At 46.1% G+C, this 15,000-nt stretch overlaps 3 protein-coding genes across 3 annotated transcripts in view; 2 read left to right on the forward strand and 1 right to left on the reverse strand.

The window, feature by feature from the left end:
• The first annotated feature begins 2,950 nt into the window (after positions 1-2,950).
• LOC126572907 (uncharacterized) lies at positions 2,951-3,887 on the forward strand. The gene is made up of 4 exons (XM_050232620.1): positions 2,951-3,100; positions 3,177-3,328; positions 3,396-3,503; positions 3,638-3,887. Exons 1-4 carry the CDS (start codon positions 2,951-2,953, stop codon positions 3,885-3,887), a joined length of 660 nt encoding a protein of 219 aa, XP_050088577.1.
• A 2,438-nt stretch (positions 3,888-6,325) lies between these two features.
• Positions 6,326-10,389, reverse strand: LOC126572941 (uncharacterized). Its single transcript, XM_050232675.1, has 5 exons — positions 10,167-10,389; positions 8,735-9,218; positions 7,880-8,062; positions 6,541-6,654; positions 6,326-6,461 (listed from the first exon to the last, which is right to left on the reverse strand). Exons 1-5 carry the CDS (start codon positions 10,387-10,389, stop codon positions 6,326-6,328), a joined length of 1,140 nt encoding a protein of 379 aa, XP_050088632.1.
• Positions 10,390-14,076: 3,687 nt separating this feature from the next.
• Positions 14,077-15,000, forward strand: part of LOC126572947 (uncharacterized) — a 1,329-nt gene continuing 405 nt past the window's right edge. Inside the window, exons 1-2 of the mRNA XM_050232683.1 lie at positions 14,077-14,241; positions 14,310-15,000. The exon at positions 14,310-15,000 is cut by the window's right edge and continues 1 nt beyond it. Of these exons, the coding sequence (XP_050088640.1) occupies positions 14,077-14,241; positions 14,310-15,000 (856 nt within the window). The remainder of the gene's footprint in view (positions 14,242-14,309) is intronic.

The following is a 15,000-nucleotide window of genomic DNA, read 5'->3' on the forward strand; positions in this document are numbered from 1 at the left end:
GAGAAATATTTTTAGTGAACAGTTTGTAGTATCACCATGCCTTATAAATCAATAAATAAATCAACTATTGACGAAAGAAGCACCTTACTTGTATTTTCATTTCACCTTAAGACGAGGTTTAGGTTAATTCGGTTCAAAAATGGCTCATTTTATTTGATTTTTTGTGAAGAAACCATTCAACCAAATTTTTTGAAGTGGATTTCATATTGAACTACAATTTTTCAAAAATATTTGGTTCTATTTTGGAATAGATTGATTAAAAACATCATCCATTGCATCAAATTTAGGAAGAAGTGTCTTCGAAAAGGTACTTTTTCCGGCACACATCGTGTACAAACCAACTTTTATTTTCATAGATTATACGTTCATCCAGGTATCCAGTACGCTTAACTTTTGTTGAAGGTCCAATTTTTCAATTTTTGGCAGCATTTTGAAGTTGCAAGAGTGATAACACTATTATGGTAATGGATTGATCAATGATCGAGCCGGGTTCATCGCTTAAACAGCCAAGTCTTTTGATCCGAACCAAAAACGGTGCCCATCGTAGCCGTGGGATAGGTCATATGAATCATGCAAATCAATATTCTTTTTTTCGATTCTAGATAGCCCCGTCAAGTTTTTCTTGAGTTTTCAATTTTTCGTTTTTTTGCAGATTTTTTAAGTTGAAAAGTTATGTTTTTTACGATATTCTTTAACCCTCGCACCAACTGATGGGTCTGGCCAGACCCATTTCATTTTCAATCGTTAATAACTCAAGTTCTATTAATTGTAGCGTCTTGGCCTTTCGGGTAGCTTCCTAAAATTTTATTTCCTTTCGATTGATACCACTATCGTTTAAGAAAAAGTCCTCGGAGTACGCGAAAAAAGGACATAAAAAAAAATACCCCTTGGACCAACTGATGGGTCTGGCCAGACCCCTATGCTTTTACACGGGGTTGTATGGGCGTACATGCTGTGTTTGAAACAATTTTTCTACCTCTAGGAATCACATAATTGAGCTCTCTCTTTTGCATATGTGTTTAGCATAGCCTAAACTATGTGACAAGACAAAAAAAAGACCAAAATCTGTTCTATTTTTGGAAAAAAACACATTTTAGTTTCTCGATTTTTCCCATGCAAAAAGTGCCTAGAACTTGTACGCGAATTAGAACTTTCCTCTCCTAAAATCATCGCCACACATAAACTAATAAACTCTTTCCAAGAAAGTGATATCAGTCATACAAAGTAATAATTTCTCTACAAGAATCAATTATCATAGTAGTATAATGTGACGATTATAATGTGTACGAGCATAATTTTGCGACGTGTCGCTCGTGTGGTGCAACCGTATGAATTAGCATACGAGCACTGCCATGGCCGACGAAGACTTGTGTGCAAAAACGTTCTTCTTTCTTTTGTTCTTTTTATTCGCTAGCTTCTTTCATGGTGCAATCAAAACGATCGATTCTAGTGGAGAAATGATCGCTTTTTATGACTGATATTACTTTTTTGGAAAAAGGTAATTAGTTTATGCGGGGCGATGATTTTAGGAGAGGAAAGTACGAACTCGCATACAAGTTTTAGGCACTTTTTGCATGGGAAAAATCGAGAAACTAAAATGTGTTTTTTTCCAAAAATAGAACAGATTTTGGTCTTTTTTTTGTCTTGTCACATAGTTTAGGCTATGCTAAACACATATGCAAAAGAGAGAGCTCAATTATGTGATTCCTAGAGGTAGAAAAATTGTTTCAAACACAGCATGTACGCCCATACAACCCCGTGTAAAAGCATAGGGGTCTGGCCAGACCCATCAGTTGGTCCGAGGGGTATCGAAACATCAGTTGGTGCAAGAGTTAAAAAGCGAATTTTACATAATTGTTTTAAAAAAAGTATCTAAAATTTTTATAAAACTCAACCTCGCTACCTGGCAAATAGTGCACAGATTATGTGTTAAAATGTTCATATCGGTCGGCCCAGTAGAGTTTATGCTACGATGAGGTACAAATTTTGAAAACGTTGGATTTAGGAAACGTGCTTCTAGGTAGCGAGCGATGGATTGTATAAATCGGGGATTTTCAAAAATCTGTATCTCTGTCAGTTTTACTTCGATTGATCCAAACAATACTACTCAATACTCTTGAAAGGATCAGCACGCGTGAGAAAATGTAAAAAATAAATGGCATTATAAAAATAAATGCCAAAGTACTCGAGTTATTTCTTGTTGTTTAGACTTTTTAATTAATTGTTACTTACGTTCTATTGTGGGTGTTGTAAACAGTGCGTGAGTTAGGGGCCAGTGCGCATTACGCGACGCTGAATGCTGCAAGCTGAGGACTGAGTGTTCTCGCGAAGATGATAAAAGGGAGGTGCGCGACAATTAGGCTCTCTTTCGATAGCAACAGGGACTAATTTGTGGTTCTTTTCGTTAGCTCCGCCACCCCAGGCAATCAAAATAAAGCTATCATTCCGACAAATTCCCTGTTCTATTTCGAGAAGTTAGAATCAATTCTAACAGTGGGAACTCTTGAGACTACGTTTTAATGATAATTTTCGTACAGACAAACGGATGTTGGACACTTGAGAACGCTTTGCAGCGACAAACGAATCGAAAGCCATGTTCGGAGAAAGCGAAGAAAAATGAATGCAGAGCATCTAATGGCCTCTGGAATGGGATCGATGTCGTGAAGTGGCCGGTCTCCAGAACGTATGTCACCCCGCATCATCATCATTATCGTCATCATCACGATGTCAGGTGACATACATTTTCTAATTCGTCAATCACGCCACCAATCGAACACGCACCGCGCCTGGCTCGGCTCGTCCGGTAGGGAAAGTTTTCGCCTATTCTCCAGCCAGAACTACGGATACGCGTATCGCCAACGGCATATCGCGACACAGTGAGTGAGAGTGTGCCGTGGTGATCGTGTGTCCGGCCTTTAGAACGATCTGAATTGCTGAAGCTCGAACCGCGATGGACGCGTCACGATGGATCGCCTTCCTGGTGGCGTGTTTAACGATTGGCTGTGCGTTCGGTGAGGCAGAACAGCAGTACACCAACTCCAGTGAGGCGCTAGTGCGACGGAAGCGAAACCTTATCTTCCATCCCATTTCCAGAGGACTCGTGAGTATTCTGTCGAAATAGTTCGTTTTTGTGTCAGTCGTTTATAGCCACGGATTGCGGTGGTCCTTTTCGATAGTTTCGCGTTAACATCAAGGACGGTATGGTTGATAACAGTTCGATCTGGGCCCATGGTATCGGGTTTCGTATGAACATTGAGTTCTACAATCCGCCCGGACTGAAGATCACCCGTCGGGATGTGCATCAATCGCTGGAGAGTATGATCATGTCGTAAGTAGCCTTTATTAGCGACTGAAATGCGACAATCCATTGGTCACTAGACGGACGCTTTCCACAGCCACGGTTTCGATGGACGGGCGTGCATCCTGCGGACGTTCTGTGAGATCTCCAAGGTAATGACGCCGAAGAGTGGCATTCTGTTCCAGCTGTTCAAGCTGATCTTCCGGTGAGTTGACGAGCGTGAACGACGAACGGCAGTCTTACAAACTACGGTGCCTAACGTTGCGTGGTACGGTCACGGTCCGGTTGCCACCTCGCCCACTTTTTCTCGTTCCCTTTTTACCAACACCTCCTTGGCAGATCCAATTCCGACCCCGACCCTGATGACAGTTCCATCGGTTCTTCAAACAGTTTACCGGAAGGTGACGACAAGTACTTCCCGTACCTGACGGCCAACGATTGCCGGGAGCTGGATCGCCACTGTCCCATCACGCAGCTCGAAATGGATCGCGTTGGTGGCCAGGAGAACGATGTGACTGCCGGTGGCACCGGGACCGCCGCGACCGATCCACCAATCGATCCCGATGGGTCCCGTTCGCGGTACGATTAACCCATTTGCCAAACAGCGCAACAGTGCAGTGCCGAGTGCAGTCGTCGTCGTCGTCGTCGTCACCGTGCTGCACGGGGAGAGGAAGAGACAAGGGGGGAACGCAGTGAACGACTTCTGCCTGTGCGCCGACGACGAAGATGAATGGACCCAGCTGATGGCCGCAATTTATTAGCCAGCAAAGCGGTGCTAAAAGACGCGAAGGGCGAGCGACGACGGGGACGACTTCACGCCGAGAACGATGATGTTATTATCGGTTGCATGACGCGCGAGCATCGTGTACCGCATCCGTGCTCCGGGCACACTGCTCCGATGCGCTGCTTCTCGGGTTGCTGCCGGAAGTTGAATCTCGATCTCGCAACGCAATTCTGCCAACAGAGGACTAAGAACCGGGGCGGTGGTGGTGTGTGATTGAATAGCACCATGAAGATGATGATGATGATGACGATGGTGAGATGGTGGCAGCTCAAGAAAGTACCAAGTGGCACAGTACCGAGTGTTGTGGTACTAGCGCGGGTTCATTGCAGGATTTCCGGATTGGCCGGGTGCAAGTCAATATGTCGTAGTGCAGTGACGGGACGGGGAGTTTGTGTCGTACAGTGACAGGATGCCGTGCTGAGTACGTGCTGACAATATATCATTTCCTAGCTTCATAGTGTTAGGTTGCAATCGAGTTAATCGAATATTTTTTTTTAAGATTGTCATAACATTTTAATGACGCGTGTGTTTAGATATATCGATGCGATGTATTGTGCGAAACAAATAGGTTTATATTGTGATGTGATGATAAGAGTGGGTTACCTTGGGTTGGATGTTTAGGATTTTTATTATCAACTTTCGTCTTATGCTATATTTCATATTGAATATTAATAATTTGTATAAAGCTTGAATCGATTATTTGTTACATTCTAAAGTTGTTCTCCTTCAGAATATTCGTTTCATTTATTGGATTCAATATTAACATTGCCTAGAGGTGGTTTGCTGCACTGCTGTTTACTTAATGTTTACTAAATATTTAGTTTCGATTCGTCTTTATATTTGCTTCGTAACAGTTCCTTGAATCGCTCAGTTCAAGTGATTCCTTCGAAACGTTTGTTTTGAAGAGTTTACTCTTTTAAGTCAAAAGAAAACTCTCTTCAGAGATGCGCACTATATCAACTTAATTGGCTTCCTTTCCAGCGAGGGCTTCTTGCGTTGGAAGAACTTCATCTGTCTCCTGTCTTCCAATGATGATTCCAGCTAGTGGACAAAATGGATGGAAACAGTGGCTTATCATTGCAGCAAAACACATTGCCAACATTTTGATTTATGTCCTGGTGGTACCATCTTGGCCAACCGGAGAGCAAACACTGAAGATCAGTTGCCACCCAGTGGAAAGTAGTTGTACAAAGAATTTGTTTACTAATCTTCCTGTTGGGCTCAACGTCTTGAATTCTCCGAAATCGCTTTACAACATCGAAACAACAATATAAAAACAAGCAGCCCGGATTTCTGGTAAGCTCTCACTTTAAATGGTATTATTTCGGAGATGATAACATTTTGTTGGTGAAAAATGAATCTGCAATAACGCAATCACAACAATAAACAACTACAAATCAATGATCCATCGTTATGTTCTACCTTTCTGTGTTGTCTCTTTATTCAAACAATTTTAAACAAACTCATCAGAACCCGACAGACAATTGGTTTTTGTCGTCATTTCCTTGCCTAGTTGCACTTCGATTTATTGTCATTCTGTTAAGTTAATGTCATTTGTGTTCTATTTGGATGAAACGAACCGTACAGGTACAGAACACAATCATAATCAACCGTGAGAGTATAACATCGTAACTTAAGCGATTATCAAGAGAGCATTCTAGCAGCGACCGGCCCCGGACGAAGACGGATCTTCGCGTGGCCGTTGCCCTACATTTTTGCTCCCTCCCTACCTTCTGGACGGTTTCTCATTTTTTATTCTTTTCTCAGGCTGTTCAGGTCATATCCTTTCAATTCGAATGCGAATGCGAATGCGAATCAGTGTGTGGCCAACCCGACAAAAAGCAAACCCATTCCCACAAAACCGCTAATCAGAACCGCAAATTGCCAGCAGGATACTCATATCTCTGCCGACCGCCACCACCGAGATTGATACGTTCACGAAATGGTGGCACGCGGCATGCCATCGATTGAGCGGCGGCGGTGACGTCGAGAGGAAGGGATCGATTAGTCACGGTACGGTGGTACCGGAAGAAGCGTTGAATTATCTAGTCTTACACCAACACGGTCCGGCGCGTAATTGAGTTATGGCGTGAGTTGTAATTGTGGTAGGCGACGGTGGCGGTGGGAGGTGGTGGCGCGAGTACCGCAAATTCGATTACATCCTGAACCGTAACCTGAACGGAGCGCAACCGCAGCGTCCAACGCTCAAACCCCACTCCTGTGACCTGGTCCCGGAACCGGACTCAGAAAACAAAGTCCGAGGACCAGAAACTATCCTCACAGTACGAGTACGTCTCGGCGCAGTTTCCACGGTGGGCGTGGGCCTCATCGTACAGCCGGTGCTTGTGGTGGTCCGGTTCCTCGTGCGTCGCCGGCAAGCTGACAATGACAGTCCAGGAAGCAAAGCGCTGTTACCGACTACCGAAACATGGATGTCCTCGCGGGCTTCATCACTTACCTGAAAATGGCTCGCAAAATTTCCTTGAGAAACGTATCCGGTTCCGTATCGTTCTGACGCTGGCCACTCTCGCACAGTGCCCGCAGCACACAGTGGTGTCCATGTTTGCCTTTCCTGTTGGCAGAGTAAGTAAGTAAGTAGAGTAGAGCGTTCGTTAAATCATTGCCCGAGTTCCTGGGTCGGTCCCGGTGGTGGTCTATTTTTGGAGGAAATGGATATCATTTTTGGGCTGGCAATGGCATGTGAATCCGATTCCCGTTATGGTTACACGATTGTACTTTTTGCGCTTTTCCTGGATTCTAAGACTAGTATCTACGGAATGGGGCAGCAGTACAGTTACTGGCTGTAGAGGTTTATTGTCGACAAAGGAATGAGATCCGTGGCGGTGTAATGGAAGTACTTTAATGTTGACTTTTCGGGAAATTCGTTTAAGCGCTCCAGAAGCTACAGACGTGAATCTCTAGGTTCCAGATGTTAAAGTTAATCTATACTATTCAAATCTTCACCAGTTCAAATATCGCCTCTGGAGAATGGATTTCACACCATTTTCACTCCAGCACTATTGTGAGTTCTTTGGCATAATAAAATATTAGTTTTGAATCTCTGAAACAAACATATGACGTTAGTTCCGACAACCTTCTAGTGATAGAGTTGAAACATCACTCAAATAATTAAGGATCCTTATGATCATTTACGGTAAACGGGTTTGAGTTCAATATTAGCGTTTAAACAAGATTATTTGTTCGAAGACTATTGGTAAAGATTCAAGCAAGCAACCGGAAAAAAAGTGTTTAACAATAATTGGTAAATACAAAACGAGAAGTATACTAAATACTTCTTTAAAGATATAAGAATCATAAGGTGTTAGTAGGTATTTTGGAGGACAGAAAATGGTAATAGATGATGTGTTGTTTTTAAACAAACAGTGATAAGTGAAAAAAGAGAGCTTAGTTAAAACTCCAATTGGTCCCACTAAATTGCTTCAAATTGGTTCCACTTTTCATTTGCTACGTGAATGCACAATTCCAATCAATGCAATTGTGCACTGCTGTAACTGTTGTACAACCGGCCACTACAACCACGTTAACCGTAACTCAACGACTCCCCTTTATCGAAGCAGGCACGCAAAAAATCCGAAAACCGCACGTAGGATCGCGTTTTGCATTTTTTCTGCGGCTTCACGGTATGCGAATTTCGATAATCGACCCTCCGAAATAACCGAAGCACCACCAGCATGGGCCGGGTTGTGCCAAGTACCACAAACACAAAGCTCGTTTGTCACGATCGTGCCCTTCCCGTACCACCCCTCTACCCTTAATGCTACACACGTTACACTTACGCCGTCAGGAAGGTCTCGATTCGCTCGTACAGTGCGTGCCTCGTGGTGCGATGTTGGCGCAGGAAATGTCGATCGAGCGGTGCGGTATCCTCGCGGATGCTGCGCTTCCCGAACACGGGATAGAACCGCTTTTTCGCCATCGGATAGTTGGGTGGATGCCGCCGGATCCAGCTGGTGAGGTATCTGTGAAGGGAAAAGAGACAGCAAAGTGCCAGGGAATAGGAAATAAAGAGAATCTGAATTCTGGGAGAATCCATTCCAGCGACCAATCAACAGAGGGTGCTCTGTTCGTAAAAATGCACCCCAAAAAGGTGGGGGGGGGGGGGGGGTCCAAAGGTTGAGAGAGAGAGAGAGCAACATGCATCAACCATCGATGGGATGGGATGGAAACATTCCTGACCTCCCCGCTTCTGCTTCTGGTGGGAAAATCGCGGAAAACATGTTCACATTTTATCGCCCCCCAGCCGCACTTGTCAACGAGCGGCAAAGGGGAGGGGAGGAGCGAGGATGCATCCAAAGGTCGGCCACCAACAGCACCACCACCACCCAAAAACCACAATTTTATCGTGTTTGTTGTGAAATTAATTTGATTCATGTTCCTCGCCGCCGAAATCCCTCTGAAGCCGAGGGGTGGCCCCGGGGTGGACCATCCTGGCTGGCTGACTGGCTGACTGTGGGTCCTCTTCCATGGCCATGGGGCTGCCGGTTGGCATCTGGCGGTTGTCTGTGGTGACCGGTTGCGGACAGATCACCGAATCGGTGGTTCACGGGGCTCGGGTGAGGTCTTTCGAGGTTTTCCACGATTCCCGTGCATTCCTGCCACTCCCAACCACCCCGTCGGGGCCTGTGACCTACCTGTTTACGAGGCTCCCGAAATCGTTGCCCGTCCCATCGGTGGGTAGGCGACCGGGGAGCTCACTGGAGACAAATTGCTCCCACCGGGAGGCTGGCTGGCGCTGGCGGTTGCCGTACTGCTGATCGTACTTATCGTACCGTCGATTGCCGTTATCGTAGTTGTTGGTGTAGTAATTTATGCGACCACCACCACCACCACCACCACCACCACCATAGTAGCCCATCGGTGGGCTTTGGTTGGGTGGGGCGTAGGAATAGCTGAGAATGTTTTTGCGGTCCGGCCGGGAGTCGATGAGGACGGTTTGGTTCGCGTTGAGGTCCAGCTTGGCCGCCGCGGCGCCCCCTGCTCCCTCGTTCGCGTTCTCCACGATCATCTGCTCGATCTGGTCGAAGGTGATGCTCGGCAGCTCGTAGGCCAGCGCGACGGTGATACCGATGGTAAACAGGCGCTCCGCGCCTAACATGGGAATGGTCTGATCGTACACTGTGTAATGGGCGGGAAACGGGGTGGGTGGTTAGAGGTCATAGCCGTAAAGCGGACAAAAACACAATACGAGACACTGTGGAGCATTGATAAATGTTTAACGTTGGAAAGATAAATATTCGAACAGGTTGAAGCATAAACAAATGTTGGTAGTATTTGAACATGAACGCGCTAAATGCTGCTGTTTAGTAAATATTTATCAATGATGAAAATAGCGTTATCTACGGTAATATTTAATACTAAAATTGGTCAGCTACAGTAGTTGCTACATTTTTCTAATAACTTATTATGTAACATTATGCAAAATAGTATAAAAGAATTCAATTGAATGTACTGCATAGATAACATTTTTTGTACAATTCGTTCTCAGTATCAGTTGTTATGAAAGAAAAAAAGTTAATTAAGATTATGAGCAGAGCACAGTTCATTGCAATGTGTTCAGCTCTTATACTGAAATATACACTAAAACATTGGAAGCAGAGTATAGCTTGACGTATAAAATAGCATAAAAGGCGTTAAGTTTAGAGAATGAAATGTTTCTTTTACTAAAGGGTGTTTCTAGAGAAATGATATTGTAGAATCTTAATCTTCTTTCCTGACTGATTGCATATAAAGTTCATAACAACATACTAAAGCACTGTCAATCACCTACATAAGCTTTCCAGAATGTTTAATTTGACGTTTTGTAATTAAAATCACTGCTCAAAAAGCACTTTTCAGAGTGAAGTGCGTACCGGTGTACAACACTATTTGCAACTACCTTCCACAAACTCGGCCTCCACAAAACGAACACCAACCAAATGAAACAACCATATCACACTGTCGCAAAGCATTTGCGCGCAAAGTTATCCAATTAACTCCAACAACGAAAAACTGCATTAACATCACTCTTGCTCTAACTTTGCATTCATACCCCTTTTTGGCCAAATGAATGCGACTCCGACTTACCGACTTGGAAGGAGCTGCCCTCGGGGAAGGTGAGGTAACGGCGCTTCCGCGAGAGGATACGTTCCGGGCGTGGGCTCGAGCTTGGTTCATCACTCCCATCCGGCCCATCCGTTCCATTGCCATGCACCAATGCATCCACTGATCCTAGGTAAGGGAACAACAGCAGTATCACGAGCAGCAGCAGCCGCAGAAGTAGCCCGGTGCTCCACATGCCTCGGTCCATGACTTCTCCGAATGAGACGAGTTAATGTTTTGCGTGAATTTTAATTTGCTGCTTAGCATGTGCTATGGCCGTGCCCTCCGTTCATGCCGCAACGCGCGCTAAACCTTTCTGGCTGGTGGTTTGGCGCGCTGTGTACTTTTCTGTCTTGTCTTTGATGTCCTGAGACGCTCGGTCTTAACCACTTTCTTAATCACTCTACCAACACATACACCAGACACTTTGGTGACGTGTTTGACGTCTTCACTTTGAGAGGCAAACTAGGCCCACTAGGGTCTGCCAGAACTTTGTCTGGGAAGTTGATCGTTAAGCCTTCAGGTGGATGAAAGTATTCTAGGAAGAAAAGCTACTCCTTCCCGGGCTCGGTAATTGGTGATGCGCCAAAATGCAAACTACTGTCCGAGGGGCCACCGTACCGCGAGTTCACTCACCGAGAAGGTTCTAGCGTGTGTCTAACGCAATCCACTTTTTCCGCCCAGACTGCTGGTTCAAGTTCCGATCTTTTTCACCACCTTCGCGAGTGTGTTCTGACGTTTAGCCGAAACAAACGAATGCGATTGAATGTGGGGCTCGCACACCTTGCACCTACTTGCAAGGTCCTCATTGATGATCTACTTCTGTTCCCCTTCCCCCGGGCGGGCGGGGCCAACAGATCGCGGGTTAACGGTATGCAAAAGAAGGTCGAGTACCTATTAGTGATGATATGCTACTTCCAGCGGGGCCAGAGAGCACATTTTCACCAATTCCCACAGAGAAGGAGAATGATGGCGGTCGCCTGCCGTTTGACTTCTCCGCTGAAGTGCTGAGTGCTTCAGATCCATCGAGACGGTCGTTGGCCCAGTGCCCTCAATTCGCTGTTTCATACTGCTGCTGCTGCTGCTGCTGCTGCTGCTGCTGCTGCTGCTACCGTTCACTGTTCGTCTGTCGTTATCGCGTCTGAGGGGCGCACTCGGTCGCGTATCGTACCACCACCATCGTACCGTTGACTCGCCACTGAGAGTGTTTGCATTATTGACGACCTTATGCTGCGGACCGGACAGGAGGAGAGCCTCCGGGGCCGAATTCATAAATGTATTCTCAATCATATGCTTCGCTTCAGCGAAGAGAATTGATCTTGCCGCAGTTCACTGTTTGCCGGTGCTGCGCAGCGGTCAATCCCTCAATTCCCTGGCCAACCATTGCTGTCGGTGGAGCATTTGCTTTTGGTTTGCTTTTTCGAGAGGCAGAGGTGAAACAGAACCACACGCAGAATCGACAACAAAAATCTCCCCGGGAGCCAAAAACCAAGGACACACAAGCACACATACAAAGGCACACATACAAACACATCTAACTCAATTAAGTCATGGTTTAACTTTGGGGACAATCCTGGTTCGTTGAGGGACACTAACAAGAAGAAGAAAAGGGAAGAGAAAACAAAAAGATGTAGAAAGATTCGAAAGAATTCTTTTTCTTTCTTCCGGAGAACCACAAATCCCCCCACAAAAATGGCGAATTTTCCGTTCCTTTGACTCCTCGCTCCCCAACATTCTGGTGTGGCCGCACGAACGCACGCAACATCATGCCAGGGCCCGCTAACCGGTCAAACCCACTGCGGCACTACCGAGGGCAGACCGTGGTGGTGATGGCGGTTGTGGTGCGTGAGTCTGGGACTTCGCTTGGCCCCTGGAGGAATAATACACACGGTTACCGTTGCGTGTGCGATACATTTTCCGTTCGTTTTTTCGTTTCGTGCCATCCGAGTCCGAGACCGGGATCGAGATGCGTTTTTGTTGTTTTTTTTTCTCTCCTGTCCTTTTAGTCCCGACCAATCTGACTCGAGAAGCAGCAGCAGGACAACAAATCTGTCCTTCCACAGGGAAATGCCGCATTGTTGTACGTTGCTCCGTTGCTGGGATCGAAGGCAAGTCAGGCAGACTAGCCGCCGAGGCTGGCCAGTTAGGGATGCCTCCGGGCTTCTTCTTTTTGCTTCGGACTTTGCGGAACGCCATAGCTTGAGCTTCAAAGCTTTGAACATATAGTCAGCCCGCGGTTGCGTGGAGGAAAAGCGGGGTGCAGAGTGGGGTGGGAAAAACACTCGGACAGTGTACTCCGGTCTCCTCCAGCGGCTGCATAATTGATTGCGAAACGCATCGAAGCCGGTAGAAAGGGGACCACGTTGGCACCGCGCAGTTGGTTATCGCTGTTAATTGACGCTTCCAGCTCGAGCTCGAGCCCGGCCAGCTGTTAAAACAAATCGACATTTAACTAATGGAAAATGGAAATAGTCGTTGCGCCACCTGGGAGGCAACCGCCACGGCCGCTCGACGGCCGTACGGTCATCCGCCTAATGAAATTGACATTTTTCATCTCGCACGCGTGCTGTGTGCGTCGATGGTGAGGTGCTATGTGTTCCATTTTCGGCCGACGTTTATGGGGATGAAAATGAGTGAAAAGATAAAAATGGAATTACTATGGGTGCGTTGGGTTGACGAATATTGTTTTATGCAGATGAGCAATTCCATTCCATTCCATTCCATTCCGTTTGGTGGGAGAGTTTTCTGTTAAAACCGTGCTCCCGTTATTGTGTAGTTCAATTAATAGAAACCCCTTTTTATTTAAAGCTTTTTCGTGTTGTTAGATTGAATCCTGTTAGGCTTTTTCTTTTCAATTAGAACGCCGCTGGAAACATTGCCAGCAGTATGCAATGCAATTCACCGTGTTGCCTTTGAGATTCATTTTTTTGACAGATTTTGTGACAGTATTTGTTCTTTATTTCACTTGAACATGTTTCGGCCTTTGTTTTTCATTACCTTTAGTTTTCTGGACAATTTCATTCATCAGTCATTATTTTCTGACACTCGTTTTACAATCAAGGTAATTTTTCAAAGAAATAATAAGCTAGTTTATCCATTATTCAAGGTAATAGGCAATGTAGGCAAGTCTTAGTTGAATTAAATTAATTTTAGGCGATCCAACAATGATTCGTAAGGTGGGAGGGAATATTCTTTCCCATTGCACAATTCTGATTGTGTCTTTTTAACTCATATCAGATAGCTAGAACAAACCAACTGTTGAATTTACTCAACATAATAATTAAACTATCTTTATGTAGATTGATTGCTTGTAAACGTATTTAAAAAGATGTATTCGGAATGGTATACTCAAAGATACTTCCAGCAACTCAGTCCATTCAATTCATTCTGTGAGGAATTCAAACACTCTATTCCAGGGAAAACTACGACATCTATGGAACTTTACGTCAATGATGGATTTGTCAGAAATTACAAAACAATATAAATAAGAACGATTTCAACCATCAGTTAATACTAGTTACTTACAAGATCACTTATTTAAAACATATGCAATGTTAGAACACAATTGGTACTTCTCTCGCACGCGTTCTTCTAAATCGATCGCAAACAATGGGGAAATGGTTCGCAAAAGAAAACAGACCCCATTCCGTTACCTTTCTCATCGATCGGCACGCATCGAAACGCGTGATCTTCGTCTCTTCCGTCGCGGTTGTCGTCAAACGGGTGCATTTAGCACCAGGCCGATAATTTTATTGCCACCACGCGTCACCTGGAAATGAGTAATCCATCTGCCACGGTGTTACCACGACGCGTGCGTCCAAATCATTGAAAGCCAGCAACAGCTGGCTGCCACCGGCAATCCTTGGTTTTATCTCGTGCTGCAAACTCGCCAACGATGAAGTTGTGCGGCTCGTTCCTGGTGCTTCTAGTGTGCCTCGGTGAGTCGGTCAGTGGGCTGTACAATGTGTCCGACGACGTCACTTCGGACCACAGGCCCTCGACGGAGGTACTGCGGAGGAAGAAAAGGTTTCTGCTCTTCCCACCCGGTGCAAACATCCTGGCAAGTACTTTCGAAGGATCCGAGTACATACAGTTCATGCTAATGGAAGCCTTTTTCCCCTTGTGCAGCTCACATCCTCCTTCGGCAAAGGATTGGTGTTCCAGGGACCGGCCGGATACGCCGTCATCGGTGAATTCGATCTTTACTATCCGCTCCCGGACTACAAGTATCAAGCGTCGGCCCTGAAGCTGGGCAAGATCGCGATGTATCCACCGGAACCGAAAAAGAAGCCACCACAACCCCCTCCTCCACCACCACCACCAATGGAGCCAGACGACCACGGACACGAACATCACGACGGCTCGGAACTGTCACCGGCGGAAGTGGAACAGTATCTGAAGGATCATCCCAACACCTGGGTACCGCCGGGCTGGGGTCAAGAACGTGCCGACTGGAACCTGGACAACCCTTACCAGAACCGCCCAGTACCCTCGCAGTCCCCGTACTGGGCCTCCTCGAGGGTCGATGGTTACACGCCGGTTCGACAAAGTTCACCGGTACTCGATCGGTATCTGGGAGGGGCGACTGGGGGCCCGTCTCGTGATTACTACGGATGGAGTGAACGTCCGCAACCGGGTCGCTACCGTCGATCAGTGCTCGAGGCGGCGCTGCAGGCCGAGGAAGAGGAAGATCGTGCCCGTGCCAAGTGGCTCAGTGGAGAGGCCTTCAACATTAGCCATCACTCGGACTGGGAACACTTTCACCATTACCGCGATCGAAGGGCACTGTTCGGACACCTTGAGGACACTATCGGTTCGA

The sequence above is a fragment of the Anopheles aquasalis genome, chromosome 2, assembly GCF_943734665.1.
Source record: "Anopheles aquasalis chromosome 2, idAnoAquaMG_Q_19, whole genome shotgun sequence".
NCBI lineage: Eukaryota > Metazoa > Arthropoda > Insecta > Diptera > Culicidae > Anopheles > Anopheles aquasalis.

Excerpts from the sequence above, each read along its gene's own strand:
- LOC126572907 (XM_050232620.1), top strand. The coding sequence starts at position 2,951 with ATGGACGCGTCACGATGGATCGCCTTCCTGGTGGCGTGTTTAACGATT. Across the intron at positions 3,101-3,176 it reads ATCCCATTTCCAGAGGACTC|TTTCGCGTTAACATCAAGGA; the intron begins GTGAGTATTCTG and ends CCTTTTCGATAG. Across the intron at positions 3,504-3,637 it reads CTGTTCAAGCTGATCTTCCG|ATCCAATTCCGACCCCGACC; the intron begins GTGAGTTGACGA and ends CCTCCTTGGCAG.
- LOC126572941 (XM_050232675.1), bottom strand. The coding sequence starts at position 10,389 with ATGGACCGAGGCATGTGGAGCACCGGGCTACTTCTGCGGCTGCTGCTG. Across the intron at positions 8,063-8,734 it reads TTCGGGAGCCTCGTAAACAG|ATACCTCACCAGCTGGATCC; the intron begins GTAGGTCACAGG and ends TTCCCTTCACAG. Across the intron at positions 6,462-6,540 it reads ATTTTGCGAGCCATTTTCAG|CTTGCCGGCGACGCACGAGG; the intron begins GTAAGTGATGAA and ends TGTCATTGTCAG.